Source organism: Rhinatrema bivittatum, chromosome 1, assembly GCF_901001135.1.
Source record: "Rhinatrema bivittatum chromosome 1, aRhiBiv1.1, whole genome shotgun sequence".
Taxonomy (NCBI): Eukaryota; Metazoa; Chordata; class Amphibia; order Gymnophiona; family Rhinatrematidae; genus Rhinatrema; species Rhinatrema bivittatum.
Window position 1 is genome coordinate 135,161,891 of NC_042615.1, and position 25,139 is coordinate 135,187,029.

General features: G+C 43.8%; 1 protein-coding gene across 2 annotated transcripts in view; it reads left to right on the forward strand.

The window, feature by feature from the left end:
- Window positions 1-25,139, forward strand: part of LONRF1 (LON peptidase N-terminal domain and ring finger 1) — a 150,776-nt gene that overhangs the window by 12,520 nt on the left and 113,117 nt on the right. The window contains exons 2-4 of one of the 2 annotated variants that reach the window (XM_029587202.1): window positions 9,382-9,500; window positions 15,644-15,766; window positions 22,427-22,579. In XM_029587202.1, the coding sequence (XP_029443062.1) occupies window positions 9,382-9,500; window positions 15,644-15,766; window positions 22,427-22,579 (395 nt within the window). The remainder of the gene's footprint in view (window positions 1-9,381; window positions 9,501-15,643; window positions 15,767-22,426; window positions 22,580-25,139) is intronic. The other variant, XM_029587204.1, reaches the window with a different exon arrangement.

The following is a 25,139-nucleotide window of genomic DNA, read 5'->3' on the forward strand; positions in this document are numbered from 1 at the left end:
GAAACCTACACAACCTTTTTGAAAATGCTACAGCCATAATTAACAATTGGGGGCTGACTTTAACATTACTTCCCAGAATGGGAGAAGTTTGCCTCAGACCAATGGGTGCTCCAAATTATGAAAGCAGGATACCATCTCCAAACCTCAACTTCCTTACCTTACCACCAGAGTGACTGATGTTTCCACTGTTCATATACTAGAGCAAGAACTACAAAATCTGCTTCAACATCAGGCAGTCCAACTAATCCCAAGCAACAAAATCAATTTGGGTTTCTATTCTCAATACTTTCTCATTCTGAACCAATCAGGTGGTCTCCGTCCAATTCTAGACCTTCGAAATCTAGACAATTCTTACAGAAGGAGAAATTCAAGATTACATTCCTCAAATTAGTTCTCCCATTCATACAACAGAACGATTGGATGTGTTCTCTAGACCTCAAGGGCACATACTCGCATCCTGTTACATCCCTCCTGCTGGCAATTCCACTGCTTCCAGGCAAACTCCAAACACTACCAATACAAGGTTCTGCCCTTTGGTCTTTCCTCTGCTCCCAGAGTCTTCACCAAATGCTTGGCTGTGGCGGTAACCCACATGACATCAGGGAATTCGTATATTCCCTTACCTGGACAATTGGCATATAGTTTCACCTGACCAGAACTCCTTGTCTTGACACCTGACTACAACAATCACGTGTCTAGAATCTCTAGGTTTTCTGATCAATTACGAGAAATAGGTACTAAAACCAACTCAAATTATTCAGTTCATAGGAGCGAAGATAGACACTATTCAAGCACATGCATTCCTTCCCCAGGAAAGAATAGATCACCTGCTTCTCCTTGCGACAGATCTACTGACAGACGACAAATTCAACAGCCCACCACATTCTTATTTTTCTGGGACACTTAGCAGCAATTCATGTAGTGCCCCATACCCGACTCCATATGCGTCATTTTCAATGGGGGCTGAAGGCTCAGTGGATTCAGTTCCTGATGCCCATGTCAACGAAGATAACAATCACAGACTCGATGGTAAAGGAAATCAATGGGTGGTTACATTCTAACAACCTAACACTGGGATCTCCTCTTCAGGACCCAGAACACGAATTAATCATAACAGATGCCTCAACACAGGGTTGGGGAGCACACCTACTACATTACAAAACAGAAGGTCTATGGATGCAAGTCGAAAGATTGTATCCAATCAACCTGTAAGAACTCATAGCCATGAGATATGTACTAAAAGTTTTCACACATCTATTGAGAGGTCAAACCATAATGATACACACGGACAATCAAGTCGCGATGTTCTACATAAACAAACAAGGAGAGTCAGGTTCCTGGACTCTTTGCAGGGAAGCCGTCTGGATATGGGGCTGGGCTCTCCAAAATTCAATATTGCTAAGGGCAACCTATTTACCAGATGTAGCCAATACGTCTCACCAGAAGTTTTCACCCCCACGAATGGTTGCTGAACCAAACGATTGCAGACAAGATATTCCTTCAGTGGGGTTACCCTTGGATAGACTTTTTTCGCAACGGAACACAATTGAAAAGTTCCACAATTTTGCTCAGTCTACCCCAGCCCCATCAGATACAGACAGGATGCTTTCCTGATGTCATGGTCTCAAGGGCTTCTTTATGCATTTCCATCAATTCCTCTCATATGGAGGACAGTTCAGAAACTGATACAAGATCAATCATGAATGATATTCATAGCTCCTGCATGGCCCAGACAGCCCTGGTTCACTTATCTAGTACAGTACTCTGAAGCGGATCCTCAGAATCTAGGTCAAGATCCAAATCTGACATAAGAAGATGAAACCCTCCTTTACCCCCTCCACGCCTCCCTTCACCTAACGGCATGGATGTTAAGCGCAAGATCTTTAAAGGATTTCACTCTTTCAGAAAACATTCAGCACAACATTATAGCATCTAGGAAACCATCAACACAGAGAAATTACTCCTTCAAATGGAAGCAGTACACTACCTGGTGCCACTCTCAAAAGGTCCCACCTTTCTCTTCAAGACCTACTTACTTCAGCTTTCCAAGTCAGGCTTAGCTACTTCATCAGTGAGAGTACACTTAAGTGCCGCTTATCATACGTGCAGCTTATGAAAGACTCAATGATAATTCCATAGCCTCACATCCTTTGATAACTCGTTTCATAAAAGAACTTTTCAACCTCCATCCCCCTCTTCGAAAACCTCTGGTTCTCTAGGACCTAAATATAGTCCTATCACACTTAATAAACCCCCCCATGTAGTTTTTTTAGTCGCAATAACTTCAGCTTGCAGAGTAAGTGAACTCCAAGCTTTGGTTCACTACTCTCCCTACCTACAATTTTTTCATGACAAAGTATTTGAGAACTCATCCGAAATTCCTACCTAAAGTAGTATCAGCTTTCCATATCAATCAAAGCATTATACTTTCAATATTTTTCCCCAAGTCTCATGCTAACAAAGGGGAGTCTCAACTCCATTCACTAGACCAGTAGTTCTCAACCTTTTTTTTTGGCCGGGACACACCTGACAGATGGTTCTCACATGCGTGACACGCTGAACATGTGACCATCACGGGGCTAAATGTAAACATGCACTCTGCATCCACAGGAATCCCCTCAACCCCCAGCAATGAGTGCAGAGCAGATCTAGGGCATTACCCTGTACTACTCGCCATACAAAAAAAGATATTCTGGTTCTGATGACTTCTCAGTAAAAGCAAAACAAACTCCCTTTACTACCAGGCGCAATAGCCTTCCTTATGAAAAGACAGTAATTTACCACTAATGTATATCCTATTGAGAAAACACATCAAATAAGTTTGATACAAATGCCTACATGCTGGTAAGCTACCTCACCGTGGTCACACACCCAGAACTGACTTTCACCAAGTACAGAAAAACCACAAATTATAAATTTGGAGACACAAACTGGAATGGAAAACCAAAAAAGCCACTTTGCATGCAGTGCGAACCTGGAGAAATGGAAAGAGAAATATAGCACCTAACAGACTCTCAGGATTTGCAATAATACCCACAAACTAACCCACACAAAGTTACACCTGTATTATGGAACACACTCAAACAGTAACACCCCTATCTAAGAAATACAACTATTAAACCAGGCCCTAAACAGCAATACATTTCCTATTGGCAAAACAGAATAAGCCAAGTTGCTATAGAGCCCCACACAGAAATAATTGTAAAGCTATACTAAAAATATTACAAAACAGCTGCTGAACAGAATAATATCCAACAACTCCTAAAAAATTATTAAAACATGTCCAAATATCAATAAAATATTTCAAAACAGCAGACATCGCATAATACCGAATAATTAAAATGGCAGTCAAGAAAAAATAAATTTAAAAAGCCACCTTTACTTACCATCTCCAGCAACTTTCCTACTCCTTTCCCTTCCAAGCCAAAGGCACTCACCAGAAGTAGCAATGGCTGCTGAAGCTCTGTCCTCACAGTCCTCTTCCTTAGCTCCCACAAACAGTTACATGCTCTCTCTCAAACACACACACACACACCCACCTACCCACCCAATTAGACCCCATGACCAGTCTTTCTCTAATCTTCCTGACCAGTCTGTTTCTCATACGCACACTAGTCATTTCTCTGACCAGTCTCTCTCTTTCTCAATCACACTGGGTCAGCAGGGGACCTGGAAGTGTGGCGACACACCTGCGTGTTCTTGGCGACACACCGGTTGAGAACTGCTGTACTAGTGGATTACCTTACCTCAGCCCATGTACAGAACACTTTTACCCAATACAAAATAAGAGACCACGAATCAGAAATAGAAACGTGCAAATAAACAGAATCCCCCCCCCCCCCGAAACTTCAGTGCAACACTAAAGAAGAAAAAAATAGAATACATTTCCTCCAGTATTATATAAAATACAAAGAGATCAGATGCATGCTCCCAGAGCTGACATATTCCAATTACTAAACTAGAAATAAAATCCTTTTTTGTTTTGTTTGTTTTGTTTTTATTTGGATATTTTTCTGCTTGCATCTTGTCTGCTTTCTAACTCCTTTTCCAAGGTGGTCTTTCTGTTTTTTGTCTCCTTCAGTTCTCTTACATCTCTCTGAAATTGACCCTCCATTTCATTTTTCACCATTTCTCTCTGACCGAAATAAGGGGCATGGAACAGCTCCCTTTTAAGGAAAAACTAAAGCTTGGAGAAGAGATGGCTACTATGACTTAATTGTGGCAATTGGAATCATAAAAGTGCCATAGATTCTTATGATGTGGGGCTTAGTTTTGAAAAGCATGGACCACTGGATCCACTACAGGTCAAGGGTCAAACAAGGCACAGAGGCCTTGTGCACAAGAGAATGCACAGAGTTAAGGGATCTTAAGTGGATTTAGTCTCCAGAATGAACACCCCATCAAAGCCAAAGAAGTCAGCACCTGAGAGAGGCTCCATGATTAACTTGTGAGTTATCTGGCTAAATGCCTCCGAATTTTGACTTCAATACGTTTAACTTGAATCTGTTTGTCAAGTGGTAGTGTAGGAAATTAGCAAAGTTAATAAAATGTCAGTGAGTTCTTAATATTGCTATAAATGTCCTTGCCAACTCCAATAGGAAAAAGAAATTCTGAAACGGCCATAAGTCTCTTGTGAAATAGTGAAGTCCAAGAAAATCATGGTTAATTCAATATTTTTTCTTGCTCGAGTTAAAACAAAAACGATTGCACTCTAATAAATGTGATTAAGTAGCAAATATAGAGCATAGATGTTGGTAAATGAGACAAAAGTTGCAGAAATATAACATAACTGAACAACACATTAAAAAAAAGTTGCCAAACCATATAATAGACTTAAAACCTAAAATGCTACATAGAAGAGTAAAGTCACATTAAAATGTGCAAAGAAAAACAAAATTTTTCTAAACTAGAAGTTATAAAAATGTATTTTTATATTAACGAGCAGTACACTGTATAAACAAATGAAAGCTCTAATGTAAAATTATAATAGAAAAAGTCTGAGAGACAAAAATTGAACATAATAGATTACCATTGTTAATGCCATTTGATATATTGTAGCAATGGACAATACAGACCCTCTTTTTGAACCAAAACAATGAAAAATGACATTCAGCAAAAAATGTAGACTGTTTCCTTCAAAAATAATCAATATAAAAAAATAAGGGAAAAATATCTAACCTTAATGCATATGTAATATGTTTGAGAATAGAATTTGATAAGTTTACATACCGCTGGAAGAATTTGTAAGATGTGTAACATTTTAAGAATGTCCAGAGTCACCTTTTGATACCTGCTGAGCTCAATGGGTGTGTTTTTGATAAGGACCACTAGTGCCAGTTATTTTTGCCTGCAGGACCCTACCTCAGTGAGGAGGGTTCTAATCCATCTAATTGGCAAGTATGCCTTTCAACCTATCGCCATATCTAAGGCTGAGGGAGTTGAGGGATGAGAGACCCCCATAACAGAGGTGCTGCAGTGGCTTTCAAGCTCTACTTCCCATTTTAGGGATGACACCTGTCTGCAGACAGGGGAGTCCTGGTTCATGCAACAATTGTTGCATTTACTGGACTGCGTGCTTCTTTGGGGGAAGCATATACTACCATGGCTGAGCCTAAGCTAAGTTCGGGGCAATCTGTTGAGATCGCCCTTGTACCCTTATAATTTCTAGGCCAGTGAAGAAATCCTATTCGACAGGGTATTGCACTTGCAGCACCTTGGCTTCCTGTCTTAATGGAATGTTTCTGGATTTCTTCCATGTGGAATTCGATCTCAGTTTCCATTGTACCAAGCAGGTTGAGGGCTCTATCTCGGTGGGTAGCTTCCTACTGGAATTGGCAGTGAGTTATTCGCATGGGGGGGGGGGGGGGTTTCAACATAGCAATGTGCTTACCCCTGCAGTCCAGCAGTCTGCCTCCTTGTGTTTTTCGCTTTTTCTGACTTACAGTTGGAATTTCGGGGAGAGGTGGGGAAAAGCTAAGGCATTTATGGTATATATACCTGCAGGGAAAGAGACACTACTTTTCCCCTATATTTTCACCAAGCTCTGGCCAGTACTGCCTTTAACTTTTCTCACTTCACTAGGTTGCCCAAAGTGTCTTTCTGCTCACTTGAACTATCCTGTAGACAGACTGGTTAGTCCTGCCCTTGACAGGATGCAGAGTGGGTGAGCTTCAGGCCTAACATATATCTCCCTGCTCGGGGGATTGCCTTTCATCCCCTGAAACTCTTGATGCTGTCCTACTGGTTAGGTGGTCTAGTGCTTTGGCATGTAGGATCTGTCACAGACCCTGCTATTGTTGCTTATAATTCTTCCAAGTGGTACTTGGGTTTTTTGTCCATTATGCCTATTAGCCAAACATGGGCAAACTTCTGCAGAGACATTCTGTTCTTGTTATGTCAGTGGACCGCAGTTTCTTTCTGAGGAGTTCTTGAGCCCCAGTTGGCTTTTTGGTTGTCTTGTAACACCTAAGAAAACTGTGCAGTCTTCATACAAGAATTCTCTTGTTTACGCCTCTAGACTTTTTCCTGTATTCAGGAGGTTCTAGACCTACTGTCATTGTTTGGGTTTACTGATCTGAAACCCTACTTCTGTTTTCCGTGATGCAGAATATGTTTCTTGTTGGCATTTGCATCTCTCCCTTGCCTTATATGCCTCTGCTACACATCAGGGTTTTGTGTCTCAGTGTTTTCTATGGCTTTCTGAAGGACTTGACAGGTATACATCCAAATTCCATAAAACCTTCAGACAGGTTGTTAAGCCCTTAGTAGAAATACTTGTTTAAGGGAAAAATTGTTCAGGGAAGAGATGGGAAACCTGCTGAATCAACGGCTCTTTAAGTGAGCCAAGGATAATCTATTCAACATTAATTATAAACCGTTAATTTCAGATGTATTTAGAGAGATGGAATCATTTGCAGTTATCCTGGTTGGGAAAAATTAATGTGTTCTGCTACATCTTCCAGACCCTCTCAATTCATATCCCAAATGAAACGTTAAGGGGTTGGGAGAGGAAAATCTTTTGACTCATTTGAAGAGAGAGGACACTGCAAGTGGCTAGAAAGGTACTATATCAGCCAAAACTTCAGGGAGGCTTGGGAGTGCAAGGTTTGTTTTTTATTATATCGCAGCTTAACTAAGGACAGTGTTGGAATGGCATTGGGTGTCCAAGAAAAAATAGTGCATAACCCTAGAGCATGATATGGCTGGGGTATCTTCTTTAGAAAGGTTAATTTTGAGATGGGAGATTGGGAGGGGTTTTAGAGGGGATGTCTCCATTACACTAAATTACATTAGCAATGTGAGTAAAATACAGAGATGTTTTGGTGGGGGATAAGTGTTATTGGCATAGAACTAATTTCCTTTTTAATAGTGATTTTCCCCCTGGTAACTAAAGAGGCATGGTGGCACAATGGGAGGCTTTGGGACTTATGAGATTGGGCCAAGTATGGGGGGGAAGGAGTACTCATTTGTGGAGCTAGGTTGGAAATATTTTAGTGGAGATTTATAGGTTTGCTTGCAAATAGCATTGTTTGGCTCGAAGGTATGGCGGAGGCCCTTAAGAAGACAAGGACGCTGTTTGAGTTATACTGTGATAGGGAAAATGGGGTCACTAAATTTAAAAAAATCTATGTCTTGCTCTTAGGGGATTTGAGTTACAAACCAAGCTAAATTGTTGGGAAAAAGATTTTAGGGCAGTATTGGAGAAAATTCTTTATAGATGGTATTTGACGCCAGTTAAACTAAATAAGATATTTCCTTCTGTCTCTGATCTGGGGGGGAAGGGGGGGTGTCACTTTTTTTTTTTTTCATATGGTGGGAGTGCCCTAATGTGGCTGGGTATTGGGACTTGATTATAGACTTGATATGGGAAATTTCAGGCTGTAAAGTGGCTAATAAGCTGAGGTTGCTATTTGTGAGCATGGAAATTGATGATCTGGAAGAAAAGCGAGACACCTGGTATTACATATAACTGTTGCTAGGTGTGAGCTAGCAGCCTGATGGCAGAAGAGTGAGTTGCCGACAAAGGTGAATGTACAGTTGTGGTTAACTAAAGTCTTTAATATGATGAAATTAACTGCCCTCATACATATACAATCCCAAAATTGGAAAATCGTGGGCAAAATATATTGTGTGGAAGGAAGTTTTGGATTCTAAAGATGCAGTAAATTAGTGAAATGGGGAGGGCATAGCAGAGTTACCTGCCTCCAGAAGATTGGTGGGGGGCGGGGGGGATGGGGGAAGATGGGTGGGAAATTGGATTGGGCAATTCTTAACCTTGATTTTCTGGGCTTAGGCTAAGTGGGTGCTAATGAATACAAGTTAACAATTAAGTTAAATGTGTGTTGGGGTGAGCGGAAAGGGGTATATGAAATTCCCTCTTATTGTGTTTGGGTAGGGGGGGGTGGTGAGGGAGGTTGAAGTCATAAAACATGGGCGTTTTATGTTTAAGTTGTTAGAACATTATTAATTAGACTTTATGGTACAGCTATGAAAAGGTTTTATACATTACAATAATATGAATGTGTTAAGTGTCATGCTGTTACTTTTTATCCTGTTAATAAATATTAAATTAAAAAAAGGAAAAGTTTGAAAAACAAGAGGAAGGAATAAAGTGTGGAGGAAAAAATATACAAAAGAACAAAATTAAGATGTACACCAATTAGAAAATAGTTTTCATTTTAAAAATTTTAAACTATTCATATATGCAACAGAAATTTTTTTTTACTTTATTGAAGTCTCACAAATATTAACAAGCACATCAGCTTATAGAATCATACAAGAGAAAATAATAAACAATATTTTCTTAGGAAATAAGATCCTTTTTTCTAGCAATATAATATATCTCACTTGTAACATTAAAGAAATAATGGAGGATTCCAATATGAAAGGATGCAAGAGCGGATCCTTTTAAGAGGAAATAGAAATTACTGAAATGGAGAGGCAGTCACAATACCAATTACATACAAATGCCGTTAATCGAAGTTATACATTCAGACAGGATCAACTGTGGGACGAGCATTCAAATATAAGCGCAAATGTACAAGATCAAAATATACATGTTTAACGCTTTGATAAATTATAATACATTGACAAGGAAATTGAAGATTAAACTTAGCACCCATAGCCAAATCTCAGGACGCATTTGAAGAAACATTTTCCTACGTTCCTGAGTGGAACGAGTAATATCAGGAAAAATCCACACTGGATGTCCAAAGAAAAGAATTTTCTAATTGCATCTGAATATACCCCTGCGTTGCTGCAGGAGGCAGAGGCCTAGAGGTTTTTTGGTTTTTTTTTTCCTCCTAAGTAACATGTAGGTTTTAAGATTTTGATGTAGGGCAGATTGTATGTAAATAGTGATCAAACACACTTTTTTTTCAGAGCCTGATGACCTGCTGCTTCGAGTTTACAGAGCGGAATTATATGCTGGTCGCCTGGAGTTTAAGGCAGCTCTTCATGATCTGAATGTGGTTCTTTCCAGGTTGCCATTTTGGCCTGAGGTGAGCTGCTTTGGGATTTGTGAGTAATCGGTATAAGTATATCTGCATTACAAGCAATGCTCTGCTAATCTTTTCCCCTACATGTGGAGCAATATGTGCATGCACATCTAGATTTGATTACAATCTTATATTCATTGCAGTATGTACTGCTTTGAAAGTAGTTCACAAACACACTTAACATAAAGTTTTTTGTTTTAAAATGACTTAAGTGTGACCTGGAATTTGACTGTAAATAAGCATTGGTGCATTTTTAATATATGTATTTCATTAATCCTTTGCAATTGGTGAAATAATTGAAAAGCTAAGAATCTAATATCAGTTCTCTCATTGTTTGACACTTGTCTATATCCATATGGAAAAGGACAGCTCCAAGGAATAGGAGTGATCGGTATTCTAGATCCAAAAGTTTTTGCAAACATGAATAGGCTATTTTAGGCTACATAGATACAACTAGAGATATAAAGAGTTTGAGGCAAGAGGACATAGTTGCACCCTCTGACTTCTCACAAGAGCTTAAAGCTGGACTTTGCTACTACAGTTTAGTATGTAGAAAGATAAAATTGGTAATCCTAATAATTTATTTACAAGCTGTGATCTTCCTTTAAGTATTATCCAAAGCTGGGGATGAACTCTCACTGAAGGAAAGGACCTATGTATTCTCAGAAGCTCAAGTATAGCTTTTTGGAGTTTTATTATTTTGTACCTTCAGCGCTTAGAGGCTCACTGGTACCAGTACTACTATTGGTAGCTGGAAGATTGCACTTCCAGTAGCAGTGATTAAATTAATCCCGCAAATTGCTGAATATAGTATATATCTGTTGGCCCAGTATAAGGGATCACAACCTACAAAGAATCCAGTTTTGGACTAGTATAACTTAGTATTCTGTATAGTAGGAGCTTATGACTATTTATTTTTAATATGGAATAACTTTGATTATGGCAGAGTACAAGGATAATTAGCAAATACTAAGTTGGTTGAGGGGAGTAGCCTAGGATACCAGGCTTCTGCTGCTGGTACTTGTGACCTTGGTTAAGTCACTTGCCTCAGGTACCCACTTAAATGCTGTCTGACACAGGGACTTGTACTTGTATGCAATTTGTTGTTCAGCACTACATAAATACCAAAAATGAAAGGAACTTGGAAGTTTACATATTATGCTGTTTACTGCTTATATTCTGTCAGCTTCTGCAGCATTCGCTGCTTCTGCTGAATAGCATTAGGAGAGAATAATGGCAAAAAAGGAAGGGGGCAACATTTTCGTAAGCAATATTGCAAGAGAGCCATTGAGTAAGGTTTTCTTTCTGCCGCTCATTTCAAAATCTGCAAGGTATGAAACATGAGAAGGGATTTGACAAAGCTTAAGAAAATAGAAAATAGCTATAAAGTGTTATTCTCACAGGACGAGCAGGATGGTAGTCCTCACATATGGGTGACATCACAGGCTGGAGCCCAATCACGGAAAACTTCTATCAAAGTTTCCGGAACTTTGACTGGCCCCTACTGGGCATGACCAGCATGGCATTAACCCTGCAGCCAGCAGGGGTCCCCCTTCACTCTTCTTTTTTCCGCGCAGCAGTAGCCACGCAGTTAAGGAGCTCTGCAGAGATTCCTGACAGGAATTTTCCTCACGGAATTACTAAAATTTAATTTACCCCACAGGGGTCCCTCCTTCAACTTTTTCAAGCCGCGGTACTCCGGTAAGCTTTTTACCCGTTTTCCGTCTATTACAGTCTAGTTTGGTCCTCGCGGCCTACTGGCCATCGACCATACCGTGGCTCAATTTTTTCATGGCCATGGTGTTGGGGTTCCGCCGGTGCCCGGACTGTAATTGCACCATGTCCATCACAGACCCCCACAAAGTCTGTGTCTCGGATGTGAGCATGATGTCCTTACCTGCACCAAAAGGTCGCAAGGCCAGAATGGAGAAGATGGGACTTCTCTTCCGCGCTCAAACCCCGACGTCGTCGGAACCAGCACCGTCAACTTCGTTCCAGTACTGACCTCCGGCCGGTGACTGTCCGGCATCGACGACTTCTCGGCCTTCAACATCCTCTACTCCCCCTCAGGACTGAGGGGATCGTAGAGATAAATATCGCCACCGGCATCGAAAGTCTCAGACCATCAAGGAAGCAAAATCATCGACCTCGCTATTGTCCGAGCCGCCGTTGAAGAAACTCCATCCAGAAAATGCACAGACCCTTTTCAGCGACCGGGTCACCGAGGCAACCATCACCCAACAGACTAATCGGAGAAAATTCTTTTTCACTCAACGGACAATAAAGCTCTGGAATTTGTTGCCAGAGGATGTGGTTAGTGCAGTTAGTGTAGCTGGGTTCAAAAAAGGTTTGGATAAGTTCTTGGAGGAGAAGTCCATTAATGGCTATTAATCAATTATACTTAGGGAATAGCCACTGCTATTAATTGCATCAGTAGCATCTTCTTAGTGTTGGGTAACTGCCAGGTTCTTGTGGCCTGGTTTTGGCCTCTGTTGGAAACAGGATGCTGGGCTTGATGGACCCTTGGTCTGACCCAGCATGGCAATTTCTTATGTTCTTATGCTCTTATGTCTTCCAAGGATCAATGCTCATCTCCAGAATTGCCTCTTATCAGCTCTATATGACCCAATATAATAGAGTCTTATTTAAGCAGATACAAGACTGGACAGACTCCCTGCATCAGCAATTTCAAGATCAACTCCAAACCCTAGCAAACATGAGTTTTGAGACAGGCAAGCATGAGATCAGATCATCTTACGATATCTTTGACACTGCTACCAGGGTATCTGCAGCTGCTATCTCGGCAAGACGATGGGCCTGGCTCAAGTCTTCTGACCTTCACCCTGAAGTACAAGACAGATTATCCGACCTGCCTTGTGTAGGTGGTGATCTGTTTGGCAAGCAGATTCAACGAACGGTGGCGGAACTGAAAGACCATCATGAGACCCTAAGACAGCTCTCTCTGATGCCTTCTGAGTACTCTTCAAAACAGCCCTTCCGAAAGGACTCTAAGAAGACATTCTTCCGCCCGAAGTAATCCTACCCGCCACCAGCTAGAACCCGTTCTACGAGACCATTTCAAAAAACCCAGGCTTGTCAGACACGAAAACAAAAACCGCAAGCAGCTCCTCAACCAGGTCCTGCTTCTGGTTTTTGACTCCTGCATAAAGAGCAGCAGCCAGCTTCCATTGCCTCACATACCAGTGGGTGGTCTATTGTGCCATTTCCACAACAGGTGGCACTCTACCTCAGACCAGTGGGTCCTGGTGATAATTGCTCAGGGTTATCATCTGAACTTTCTCTCCATTCCACCGGACTCCCCACCTCTACCGACGTGGAGAACATCCGATCACTCCATTCTACTGGAACAGGAGGTCTCCCTCCTCCAGTCCAAGGCAATAGAACAAGTACTCTACTCTCAGCAAAGCCCTAGGGTTCTATTCCCGATACTTCCTAATCCCCAAAAAATCAAGGGGGGGGGGGGTGTTTGTCCAGTTCTGGAACTACGTGCCCTCAACAATTACCTCCAGCGAGAGAAGTTCAAAATGGTAACCTTTGGTTCTCTTCTTCCTCTTCTACAAAGAGGAGACTGGCTCTGCTCTCTAGACCTCCAGGACACATATACTCATATTGCGATAATTCCATCCCATCGCATACCTGAGGTTTCTAGTAGGCCCCAAGCACTGTCAGTACCGAGTGCTTCCATTTGGCCTCGCGTCTGCACCACGAGTCTTCACAAAACGCCTCGTCGTAGTTGCAGCTTTCCTCAGGACTCAGTGTTCACATCTACCCCTATCTAGACGATTGGTTGATCAGGGCTCCCACTTAGCAAACTGCTCTGTCGTCCCTACATCTTACCTTACACACTCTAATTTTGCTAGGATTTCTCATCAACTACGACAAATCCTACTTAGTCCCATCTCAAACCTTATCGTTTATTGGGGCAGACTTGGATACCTTGCAGGCAAAGGCTTTTCTGCCTCGACAGCAAGCTCTCACTCTCATGTCTCTTGCACGCCAGCTGCAGTCTCAGCACTCCACGACTGTACACTGCTTTTTCAACCTCCTGGGACACATGGCGTCCTCAGTTCAGGTCACCCCAATGGCCCGCTTGGCCATGAGGGTCATGCAGTGGACTCTAAGGTCACAATGGACTCAATCCATTCAGCCCCTGTCGACCATTGTCCACGTAACCGACTCACTCCGTCAATCTCTCACCTGGTGGAAACATCAGGTCAGTCTCCTCCAAGACTTGCCCTTCCAGGCTCCAGACCCTCTAACTCTCACCACCAATGTTTCCAACCTCGGCTGGGGAGCCCACGTTGGCCGATCTGCAGACACAAGGATCTTGGTCTCCAGAGGAAGCCAAACACCAAATAAATTTCCTGGAGCTTCGAGAAATCAGATATGCTCTCAGGGTATTTCAGAATCGCCTCTCCAGTCAAGTCATCCTGATCCAGACGGACAGCCAGGTGGCCATGTGGTACATCAACGCCAGCAGCTCTCATGGCAGGAGCCCCAGCACATCACACTGTCCTCACCACAGACACTTCCACAAAAGGATGGGGCACTCACCTAGTCTACCTTCAAACTCTAGGCCTGCGTTCCGCCTGGAAACGATCGCATCAGATCAGCCTACTGGAGCTCAGAGCCATTCGAAACACACCTCTAGCCTTTGAACAAGCATTCCAAGGGAAGACAGTCATGGTCCACACGGACAACCAGGTGGCCATGTTCTACATCAACAAGGAAGGAGGGTCCAGTTTCTGGAACCTTTGCAGGGGGGCTGTGGAGATCCTAGAATGTGCAGAGAGCAGCTCCATTGCCCTAAGGCCATGTACCTATTCGGCATAAACAACGCAGGGTCGACAGACTGAGCAGGATCTTTCACCCCCAGAAGTGGGAACACCATCAGGACGTGGCGGACAGACTCTTTCAAACCTGGGGCCTGCCACACATTGATCTTTTTGCTACAGAACACAATCAAAAGATACAGACCTTCTGCTCGGTGTATCCCAACGACTAGCGCAGGACGCGTTCTTCATCGACTGGATGGGGGAGTCTACTCTACTCTACGAATGTGTACAGCGAGGACCTGGTCTTCGCTGCACACATTCAGAGCTCACTACTGTTTTGACAAGCACCCTGCAGCTGATGCAGACATGGGCAAAACAATTCTCAAGTCGGGCAGGTCTTAAAGCTGCAAAGACAACCAAGATGAACTGTCCGCCTATCTTCTCTACTGTCTTGAGCGCATTACCTCACCTCATCATTGGGACATGATCAGAAACTTTGCGCTCAATACTTCAGCTGGGGCTCCCAAACAGCATGGCTAGTTCATGCTGCTTATCTACAGGAAAAGAGCAAGTTTGCTTACTGTAAACGGTGTTTTCCGTAGATAGCAGATGAATTAGCCATGCTGACCCTCCCTCCTCCCTGGACAGTTATTGCTATGCTTCCTCTGCTTGGATACGGACTGAGGGAGATGGGATGGGGGAAGCGCGGGAGGATCCAAGCAGGCACACTACACTGAGACTGTTCTAAGAGAGCTCCGGCAGCTAGCTGCCCGGAGGACGTCCCAGACAGCATGGCTAATTCATCTGCTACCTACGGAAAACACTGTTTACGGTAAGCAAACTTGCTCTTGTGACTGTTTCTGTTGGAGCATAAATTGTACTGGGGTGGGGGGCAAATGAATATTTTATAAACAAATATGGGATAAGAGAATAGCTGCAAATGATACCATTACAAAGTAATTCAGGTGTCCCTAGACATTTCAGAATTCAGGAAATATATATAATGAATACAAGCTAAATACTAATGTTATTTTAGAATGTGATGAGAGAATTCAGTATTAGAGCTAGGAAAATAAAAATAATTTGTATGGCTTTTCCTAAAAGATGATTGGCGGTATGGGAATTGAATTTGTCTAGGTTTCACAAAGTGTTCGAGACCAGTGACAAAATGCTTTTTGTAGAAAGTTCAGCTAGATTACTTGAAGGAGATGGGGCACTTGTATACTGGGGACCCAGCATTCTCTTCACAATCTTGTTCTTGGATAATCACTTTTTTGAAAAGCATTTCTATGGGAGTGTGGTTTGTTGTTTTTTCCCTTTAAAGAATAACATCAATTTTTTTTTCCTTAGGGCTACTTCAGGAAGGCAAAAGTGCTGCAGGACTCCAGCTTTGTAGATGATGCCTTACAATTATATCTTCAGTGCTTAGCTTTGGATGAGGGTTTTGCACCAGCAAAATTGGCAGTAGAAAAGGTAATGTGTAATTTCATTAACAGAACTAGAGATGAGGCTCGCATCACATTGACAGAAGCAAGTTCCTGTTTTAGTATTCATTTAAAGTGGCTCAGGCATGAAGAATGAAAAATGAGGATAGTGAATATCTGTGAATGCAAATGAACAGATTCGTGGAGGTATATATTGGAAATTGTATTGGGCTCATTGTGCTTTTTACTGCATCTAGCTAAACTGATATCCTATAAGGCAACTGTCATAGGGTTTAAGAGGTGTGGACAAGTTAACATAAGACTTGACATACTAGGTCAGATTGAGGGTCCATCAAGCCCAGTAACATTTCAGTAGTGGCCAATCCAGGTCACAAGTACCTGGCACAATCCCAAACAGTAAATACATCCCATGCTGTGATTGTGCACTGATAATTAGTGACTATTCCCCAAGTCTGCTTATTTATAACAGTTTATGGACATCTCCTCCAGAACTTGTCCAGATCTTTTCTAAACCCAGCTATGCTAACTGCTGTAACCACATCCTCCAGAAATGGATTCCAGAGCTTAATTGTGCATTGTGGGAAAATATTCTCAGATTTTGTTTTGAATGTGCTACTTACTAATTTTATGGAGTGTCTCCTAGTCTTTGTATTTTTTTTGAATGGGTAAATGTAAATCTGTTTCCTTTATATTCCACTTATGATTTTATAGATCTCTATCATATTACCCCCTCAGCTGTCTTCAAGTTGAACAGCCCTAACCTCTTTAGCCTTTCCTCACAGGGGACCAGTTCCATCCCCTTTATCATTTGTCACTATCTCTATACCTTTTTCCAAAGCAACTACAGTATAACTATTTTTCCCTGTACGTACCAAGATCAGTCCAGACTGCTGGATTGTGTCTCCCTTCCAGCAGGTGGAGTTGGAGAAAAAAGTTCAAGGCACCTCATGATAACCCAGATAAGCCTGCGATCCTCCAGTATATTTCTGACTCCAGCAGGTGAAGGAAGACATTCCCTGCGGTCCTGATCCTCTCTACAGCTGAGTGTTTTTATCTCTGTCAGTCAAGGGATCTTTTAATCCCGGCTGATCTTTAACTAGATCAACTGTGAGTAAAAAAAAAAAAAAAAAATTTCTTATGGCAGATTTCTAGTCCCTGTGTCCGCAAGCCTTGTTACCCGGAGGACCCCTGTTAATTCCCGGGTAGGGGGCATTTACCGGTGGGCCGGTCCCTCACCCTCTCATTCCAGAGACGATTATTCCTCTGAAGGGAGCTAATTTACAGAGGTATTCCAGGGAGGTGCATTCCCCTGAAGCAGTGGCTCCATTTTGTGTGTGTGGGGGGTAGAAAGAAAAAAAAATTTATGTGGATATATATAGATAGATATATAGGCGCGTGGCTCCGGCAAATCTGACGGCCCCCCTGCATCGGCTGGCCCCGTCCCCGATTTGTGCGGGAACAGTGGCCATTTTGAATTTATCCAGTGACGAGGTTGCTCAGCCTTTGGGAGGAGGGGATCTTCCCCCGCCACTTTCCCCTCCTAATTTGAATCCCGAGCGCCCGATTTTGCAGGAATCAGAGGCCCTCCCTCCTGTCTTACCCTCAGGGGGGGGGGGGCCTTAAAGCGCCAACATCCTTTTTCCTCGCAGTTTATTTTGGTAATGCACAAAGCATATTTAGAAGCGGAGGCGGGTGCTGGGGGTCAGCAACCACCATCAGCTAAAGTACCCACACCTACAGAAGGACCTATGCCCCACCTACCAACTATATCTCAGGATCCTACCCTTCAAGACCCTCCCACGATGGGCACGGGGGATACGGCGGCCGATGAGGTTGAGGATGCGGCTCTTGTAGAAGGGGATGACCCTCAAGTGCTCCGATTATTTCGCAAAGAGGAATTGGACCCTCTTATACCTTATGTTCTGGAAGAGCTTGCTATTCCGGCACTGCAGCCGGTGGCGGATCCCTCCCCTGGGGATCCGGTTTGGGCAGGGCTTAGGGCTCCACCTAAAGCCTTTCCTTTTCATCCGAAGCTTCGGCAGCTACTTACTCGGGAATGGGACGTGCCGGAGGCCAGCCTGAGGGTTACTAGGGCCATGGAAAAGCTCTTCCTGCTCCCGCAGGATTCCTTAGAGTTGCTAAAGGTCCCTCAGGTGGACTCTGCTGTCTCTGCAATCGCCAAGCACACCACCATTCCGGTGATGGGAGGCACTGCTCTGAAGGACCTACAGGATAGGAAGCTCGAAGTTCTTCTCAAACGGATTTTTGAGGTTTCAGCCCTAGGCAGTGTGCAGTAGTCTCATGCAGAGGGCTACCCTTCGGTGGGTGCAACAGTTACTCACTTCTCCAGGATCTTCCCTCGGCGGAGCTGGAACAGGCGAATCGTCTAGAATCCGTGGTGGCTTATACGGCGGATGCCTTATATGATCTATGACGTATCTCTTCTTGCACGATGGCCTCCGCAGTTTCAGCTAGAAGGCTTCTTTGGCTCCGCCACTGGGCGACTGATGCCACATCCAAGTCACATCTGGGCTCCTTCCCATTTAAAGGAACCTTGTTATTTGGTGAGGAGCTGGAACATCTCATCAAGGACTTGGGGGATAATAAGGTTTACAAACTTCCAGAGGACAAGCCTCATTCGTCTTGCAATTTTGGATCGTTTCGGGGACGTTTTTGGGGCCAGCGACGTTTTCGGACGGGTAGAACCCAGTCTTTTGCTCCATGACAACAACCTTCGCGGTCCCAGGCTTGGGCCTATTCCTTTCGTGGGAGACGGCCTCTCCGTACAGGAAACTCCTAAACCTTCGCTTCCTCCAAGTCTCCTCAATGAAAGTGCGCCGGCCCGTTCCTCTGTGCCAGAGATCGGAGGACATCTCTCTCTGTTTCGCAAGAGTGGATCAAAATCACCTCTGATCAGTAGGTCCTAATTATCATAGAACACGGTTACGCTTTGGAATTTGCTTGCCCTTTGCGGGACCTTTTCTTGGAGTCCCCGTGTGGGTCCCACCTAAAGCAACAGTTGGTACTCCAGACTTTGAACCGGTTGAAGGACCTAGGGGTGATTGTTCCGGTCCCACGGTCCAAGTATCGGACAGGTCGATACTCCATCTACTTCGTGGTTCCCAAGAAGGAAGGGTCCTTCCGTCCGATACTAGACTTGAAGACTGTCAACAAGACGCTTCGGGTTCCTTGTTTTCAAATGGAGACGTTGAGGTCTGTCATTGTAGCCGTCCACAAAGGCGAATTTTTGGCCTCTTTGGACCTGACCGAAGCTTATCTACACATACCAATCCAGGAGTGTCACCAGAGATTTCTCCAGTTCATGGTCTTGGGCGAACATTACCAGTTTCAGGCGCTACCGTTCGGTCTAGCGACGGTGCTTCAAGTGTTTACCAAGGTGATGGTGGTAGTGGCAGCAGCCCTCGGATAAGAAGGGATTCTGGTTCATCCCTATTTGGACGATTGGCTCATTCGGGCGAAGTCGCAAACTCTTTGCAAGATGGTGGTCCAGAAAGTTTTACATAGTCTTCATGCCCTCGGTTGGGTAGTCAACTTCGACAAGAGCCATTTGATGCCGTTCCTGGGAGCGCGTTTCGACATGGCTTTGGGCAAAGTTTTTCTTCCACAGGACAGGATGCTCAAACTGTCTCAAGTGCGCCGCCTTTTGGATCTACCATTACCCACGGTGTGGGACTATTTGCAAGTTCTTGGTTCTATGTCATCTACTCTAGAAGTGGTCCCCTGGGCCCTTGCACATCTGTGTTCTTTACAGAGAGCGTGTTGTTTCCCGTTGGGACCCCAAGTCCGAGGAGTTCCATCTGCCTCTGCCCCTCATGGAGCCAGCCCGATCCAGTCTCGCTTGGTGGTTAGTCCCCAATCACTTATAGAAGGGAATGGGTCTCGAAAAGCCACAGTGGATAATTGACGACGGATGCCAGTCTCTTCGGCTGGGGAGTAGTCTGCCAGTCACAATCAGCTCAGGGACAGTGGACAACGCCGCAGGCCAAGTGGTCCATCAATCGCTTGGAGAAAAGAGCGGTTCGTCTGGCATTATGCAGTTTTCTCCCACTGGTTCAGCATTGGTCAGTGAGATTTCTCTCCGACAACGCCACGATGGTGGCGTACATCAACAGGCAAGGCGGTACGAAGAATCGTCCAGTCGCCACAGAGGCAGGCAAGTTGACGGCCTGGGGAGTACGTCATCTGTGTCGTTTAGCGGCATCTCACATAGCCGGAGTGGACAACATTCAAGCAGACTTTCTCAGTCACCAGCAGCTCGACCCCGGAGAGTGGGAGCTGTCCGGGGAGGCAATGAGACTCCTCACTCGTCGGTGGGGGACGCCCCGGCTAGACCTGATGGCTACACGCATAAATGCAAAGGTGGTTCGTTTCTTCAGTCGAAGGAGGGAGCACGGGGTGGAAGGTGTGGATACCCTGGTCCTCCCGTGGCCCCAAGACGTCCTCCTCTGTATTTCCTCCGTGGCTGTTAGTGGAAAAAGTCTTGCGACGGATAGAGTCCCACAGGGGCCCCGTGATTCTCATGGCTCCGGAGTGGCCACGGAGACCGTGGTTTGCAGACCTCATCAACCTAGCGGTCGATGGCCCCTTGCGCCTCTGCCATCTTCCCAACCTGCTTCGGCAAGGTCCGGTATTCTTCGATCAGGTGGCTCGCTTTTTGTCTAGAGGCTTGGCTTATGAGAGACGACAGCTGAGAAAGAGGAGTTACCCAGAAGCTGTTATTACCACCCTACTCAGCTAAAGGAAAACCTCTACCTCTCTTACGTATGTTCGAGAGGTGGAAAGTCTTCGATAACTTGGTGTAGCGGATTAAACGTGTCTCCGCGCCGGGCCACTGTAGTTAACATTTTGGCATTCTTGCAGGAAGGCTTAAAGAAGGGACTCGCTTATAGTTCGCTCCGCGTTCAGGTAGCGGTGCTGGGCTGTTTGCGTGGTAAGGTTGATGGTACGTCTCTTGCAACACATCCAGACGTGGCCCGTTTCTTGAAGGGGGCCAAACATTTAAATCCGATTCGGGTACTCTGTCCGTCGTGGAGTTTGAATTTGGTTCTTCGTGGTCTTTGTGCCCCACTTCTTGAATCTCTTAAGCGTACCGCCTTGAAGGATTTGACCCTCAAGACGATATTTCTCGTCACGATCTGTTGGAAATTCAGGCCTTGTCCTGCCGTGAACGATTTTTGCGCATATCTGATTCGGGAATTTCGCTGAGGACAGTCCTGTCCTTTCTGCCAAAGGTGGTTTCCGCGTTTCATGTCAACCAGTCGATAAGAGTTGCCGGTGTTTCCAGAGTTCGATAGGTCTTCTCCTCAATCTCGGGACTTAAGGAGGCTTGATGTGCGCTGTGAGCTTCTGCGTTACTTGGAGGTGACTAATGCCTTTCGTCTTTCAGACCACCTTTTTGTCTTATGGAGCGGTCCTAAGAAGGGCTGTCAAGCTTCTAAAGCTACCATTGCGCGATGGCTGAAGGAAACCATCGCTTCAACGTACATTTGTTGTGGCAGACCAGTTCCTGATGGTCTGAAGGCGCATTCGCTACGCTCTCAGGGGGCGTCATGAGCCGAGAGCCAATGTGTTTCACCGCAAGAGATTTGCAGAGCGGCGACTTGGAAATCTTTGCCAAGTATTATCGATTGGATGTTAGGGCTCTGGACGTAGAATCCTTCGGCAGTAGTGTGCTAAGGACTGGACTCTCCGGATCCCACCCCATTTAGGGCAGCTTGGGTACATCCCAGCAGTCTGGACTGATCCTGATACAGGGAAAGGAAAATTGGTTCTTACCTGCTAATTTTCATTCCTGTAGTACCAAGGATCAGACCCAAAAAGCAAAGTGGAAGCCGATCCAGTTGGCTGTGTAACAGTGAAGAAAACAAGAATTGGATGATGGAAAAAGCCCTTTATTTAAACGTGCCCAACTCTGGCCGAGTTTCGCTCTAGTGTATAGAGCTGCCTCAGGGGCAACTAAAAACAAATACATATAAAAACATATTAAAAAATGAACACACTTGTAAAAATTAAAATAAATCAACATATGAGTGTACAAACTCCAGAGATAAAATCATAACAAATATGTGTGTTTGACAACAAAATGGTGTGCAGAATGATGCAGACAAGGAACACGGGGAACACAAGAAACTGTGTTTGTAGAAATAGTTAATACACTGGATATAAATACAGATGACAAAGTGCTGGAGAGGCTGACTTTGTGTTAGAAAGAACTAAAATATTATGAGAAGTCAGGGAGTCAGTGATAATGTGAACTAAAATATGAGTTCTAGTATATTTTTCACATTATCACTGACTTCCTGACTCCCTGTATTAACTATTTTTATTTCTAGAAATACAGTTTCTTGTGTTCCCCTTTATTCACATGTTTAACTGCCTTAAACAAAACAAAAAAAACAAAAAACTAGCAAATTGAGGCGAGATTTCCCTTCCTCCTGGTGGAAAAGTCCATAAACAGCTATTAACAAGGTAGACTTGGAGAAAGCCATCACTTATCCCTAGGAGTAACATGAAATAGGTATACTTTTTGGGATTTACCAGGGACTTGTGAACTGAACTGGCAACTGTCTGAGACAGGATGCTGGAATTGATGGACTTGTTCTGACCCAGTATGGCATATCTTCAGATAAAAATAGTACCATAAGAATTTATCTGTATTGTTTTCTAGATTTTATGTGACTTGCTGTCACCTGTACCTGAAAATGTCAAAGAAGGTCTGAAGGAGTCTGTTTGGAGTTCACTACAACATACTCGGAGCAAACTTTTTGTGCTTGGTTCAGGAATGGAAGAGTCTTGTCACTTACAGCCCAGTTCACAGCAGGTAAACTTGTATCAATATGCAATTTTTTATGTTTAATGAAAAATAGTGTCGTATATATGGTAATTCCCAGAGTGGTTAAGTTTGAACCTTGTGTAGATATGCAATTACGAAGACTTCATATTCTTTGTTGCTTTCTGTTCACTTCCAGTTATACAGTTAAATCCATATTCAGTAAGCTGGTGAGCGGACAAGTAATCCCTCTAAAATTAGCAGGAAAAGTTGACTGATATTCAGCAAGACAAGTCTCTTGCTGAATATACTTGGATATAAATTTATCCAGAAAAATCTTAAATCTTACAGGCTATTTTTATTTGGGAAAGTTTGCCCAGATAACTTGAAACTGGGAAAGTTTGCCCAGTTTCAAGTTATCTGGGCAAACTTTCCAGGGGGCGGGCAGAGGAGAACCTCAGAGGGCAAGCAGGATTGCATTCCTCACATATAGGCGACGTTCAGTATAGTGTTCAACACAGAAGTTTGTTTCTAGAATCTTGACTACTTCATTGTGCAAGTTCAGCATGCCAACATACATAAGAACATAAAATGTCATACTGGGACAGATCAAGGGTCCATCAAGCCCAGCATCCTGTTTCCAACAGTGGCCAATCCAGGCCATAAGAACCTGGCAAGTACCCAAAAACTAAGTGGGGGGCCCTTCAGTTTGTTTCTGTGGAGCCTCAAGTCATGGTTCTTGGTATTTCTGCTTTAGGCCTCATTTTGTTTTCTCTTTCTAAGCAAGATTTTTTGTCATAGGGCTCCATGGTATTCTTTCTTCTCTCCTGGTAGCTTCCTTAGGTAGGTTTTTGGTGGTTAACATTTTGTTCTGACTCTGTGCCAGGCTTGCTCTGTACTTAGTGAACATAATTTATCACCACTATAGAGTTTGGTTTTTGCTTCTGTCTTTTTTTTTTTTTTTTTTTTTTTTTTGATCGATCATATCTAGTGGGTTCCAGTGGTGCCCCAATTGTGCCAGGGTCAGATCCACCTATGGAGGAAAAATATCAAGCAGTGTTCCAGGTCCATCATTCTCCCAGCAAGCCATACATCACATTTTCATGATTGTACGGGATGTACTTTCATCTTGGTACCCAGCGTTGCTACCGCCTAACCTCCCAGGTCCAAGCAGAGCAGGCATTCCCAAATGTACATGGGTTTCTCCAGAATCAACAGCGTCTTATTCTCCAGATTAACAGATCGAGCCCCAGTTTTCTCCCCCATCAGTTCCACAGTAGACTGTCAGATATGTCGCCTTCGAGCTCCACGGACATTCCTTCTGACCCATCAGAAGAACCCCCTGATCATTCTTCATCACTAGATCTGACACATTCTAAGTTTATGGAAAAACTAGGAGAGCTCCTGGGTGTAGACATCAAGAAACTTACAGATCCTCGAGAAGAGCTATTAGGAATCCTAAAGATCCTGGAAGTACCAGCAGAATCATCTGCTCCACCCTACCATAAGATTCTTGACGCCGTGCTGTTCAAAATGTGGGAATCTCCTCATTCCATCCTTCCTGTGTCTATGAGATTGGACTTAAGTTTAGGTTACAGAAGTCGCCAACTTATGGAGTCATTCAACTCCCGTACGCTTCTGCGGTGGAGTCCGCGATGAGGCGGGTTAAGAAATCCAAATTGCACGTGTCTTCGCCACAGTTACGGGAACAAACTTCTTGATATGTCCAAGAAAACTTTTCAGAGTGCGATGCTGACATCTCAAATACAACACCCATCAGTTTTATGTGGTACAATACTTATGAGTGTTTGCAATCACTGAAACCATTCCTACGCTCTGAAACTGGCCAACCAATCACCCCCCCCCCAACCATTCTATGACATGGAAGAGGGTTTGAGACATCTGCTGACAGTGGTCTATGAACCTTTTGAGACCTCCTTCTAGACATCTGCCACTAAAATTGTGGCACATCACTTAGCATGGCTTCATTCCAGCTCTGTTAGAGAAGAAGTCCATGACAAATTGGCGAACCTGCCATGTTTGGGAGACAACCTTTTTGGTGACTGTTTGTTTGAAGGACACCCTTGCACAAATTAAGGAACAGAATGTGGCGGTACAGTCGCTTTCATCAATATCTGATTCCCAATCCACATTTCGCAGGTATTACCAGTTTTATTTGAAATCTGCTTACTACCAATTGTAAACCGATGTGATATGTGTACATGAACGATGGTATATAAAAATCAATAAATAAAATAAATAAATACCAAAAAAGGCCATTCAAGCAATTTCTGTCCTTTAGACTGTAAACCTATCAGCAATTCCAACAACCTTGTCAGCACCCTCAACAATCTCAACAGAGGCCACATCAGAGAGACCGAAAACAGCAGAAGCCTTCACAGACAATTCCCCCCAAAAAACCCTCAGTCATTTTGAAGATACCGAAGCCACAGCCACGCCAATGGGAGCAAGAATCTTCCATTTTTCCTCAGTGGAGCTGTATCACCTCAGACAAGTAGGTCTTGAAAATAGTAGGCAAAGGGTAATGTCTAGAGTTCACGACACCACCCTCCCCTACCTGTCCAAACAGTTGAAAAGTGTATTCCAGCTA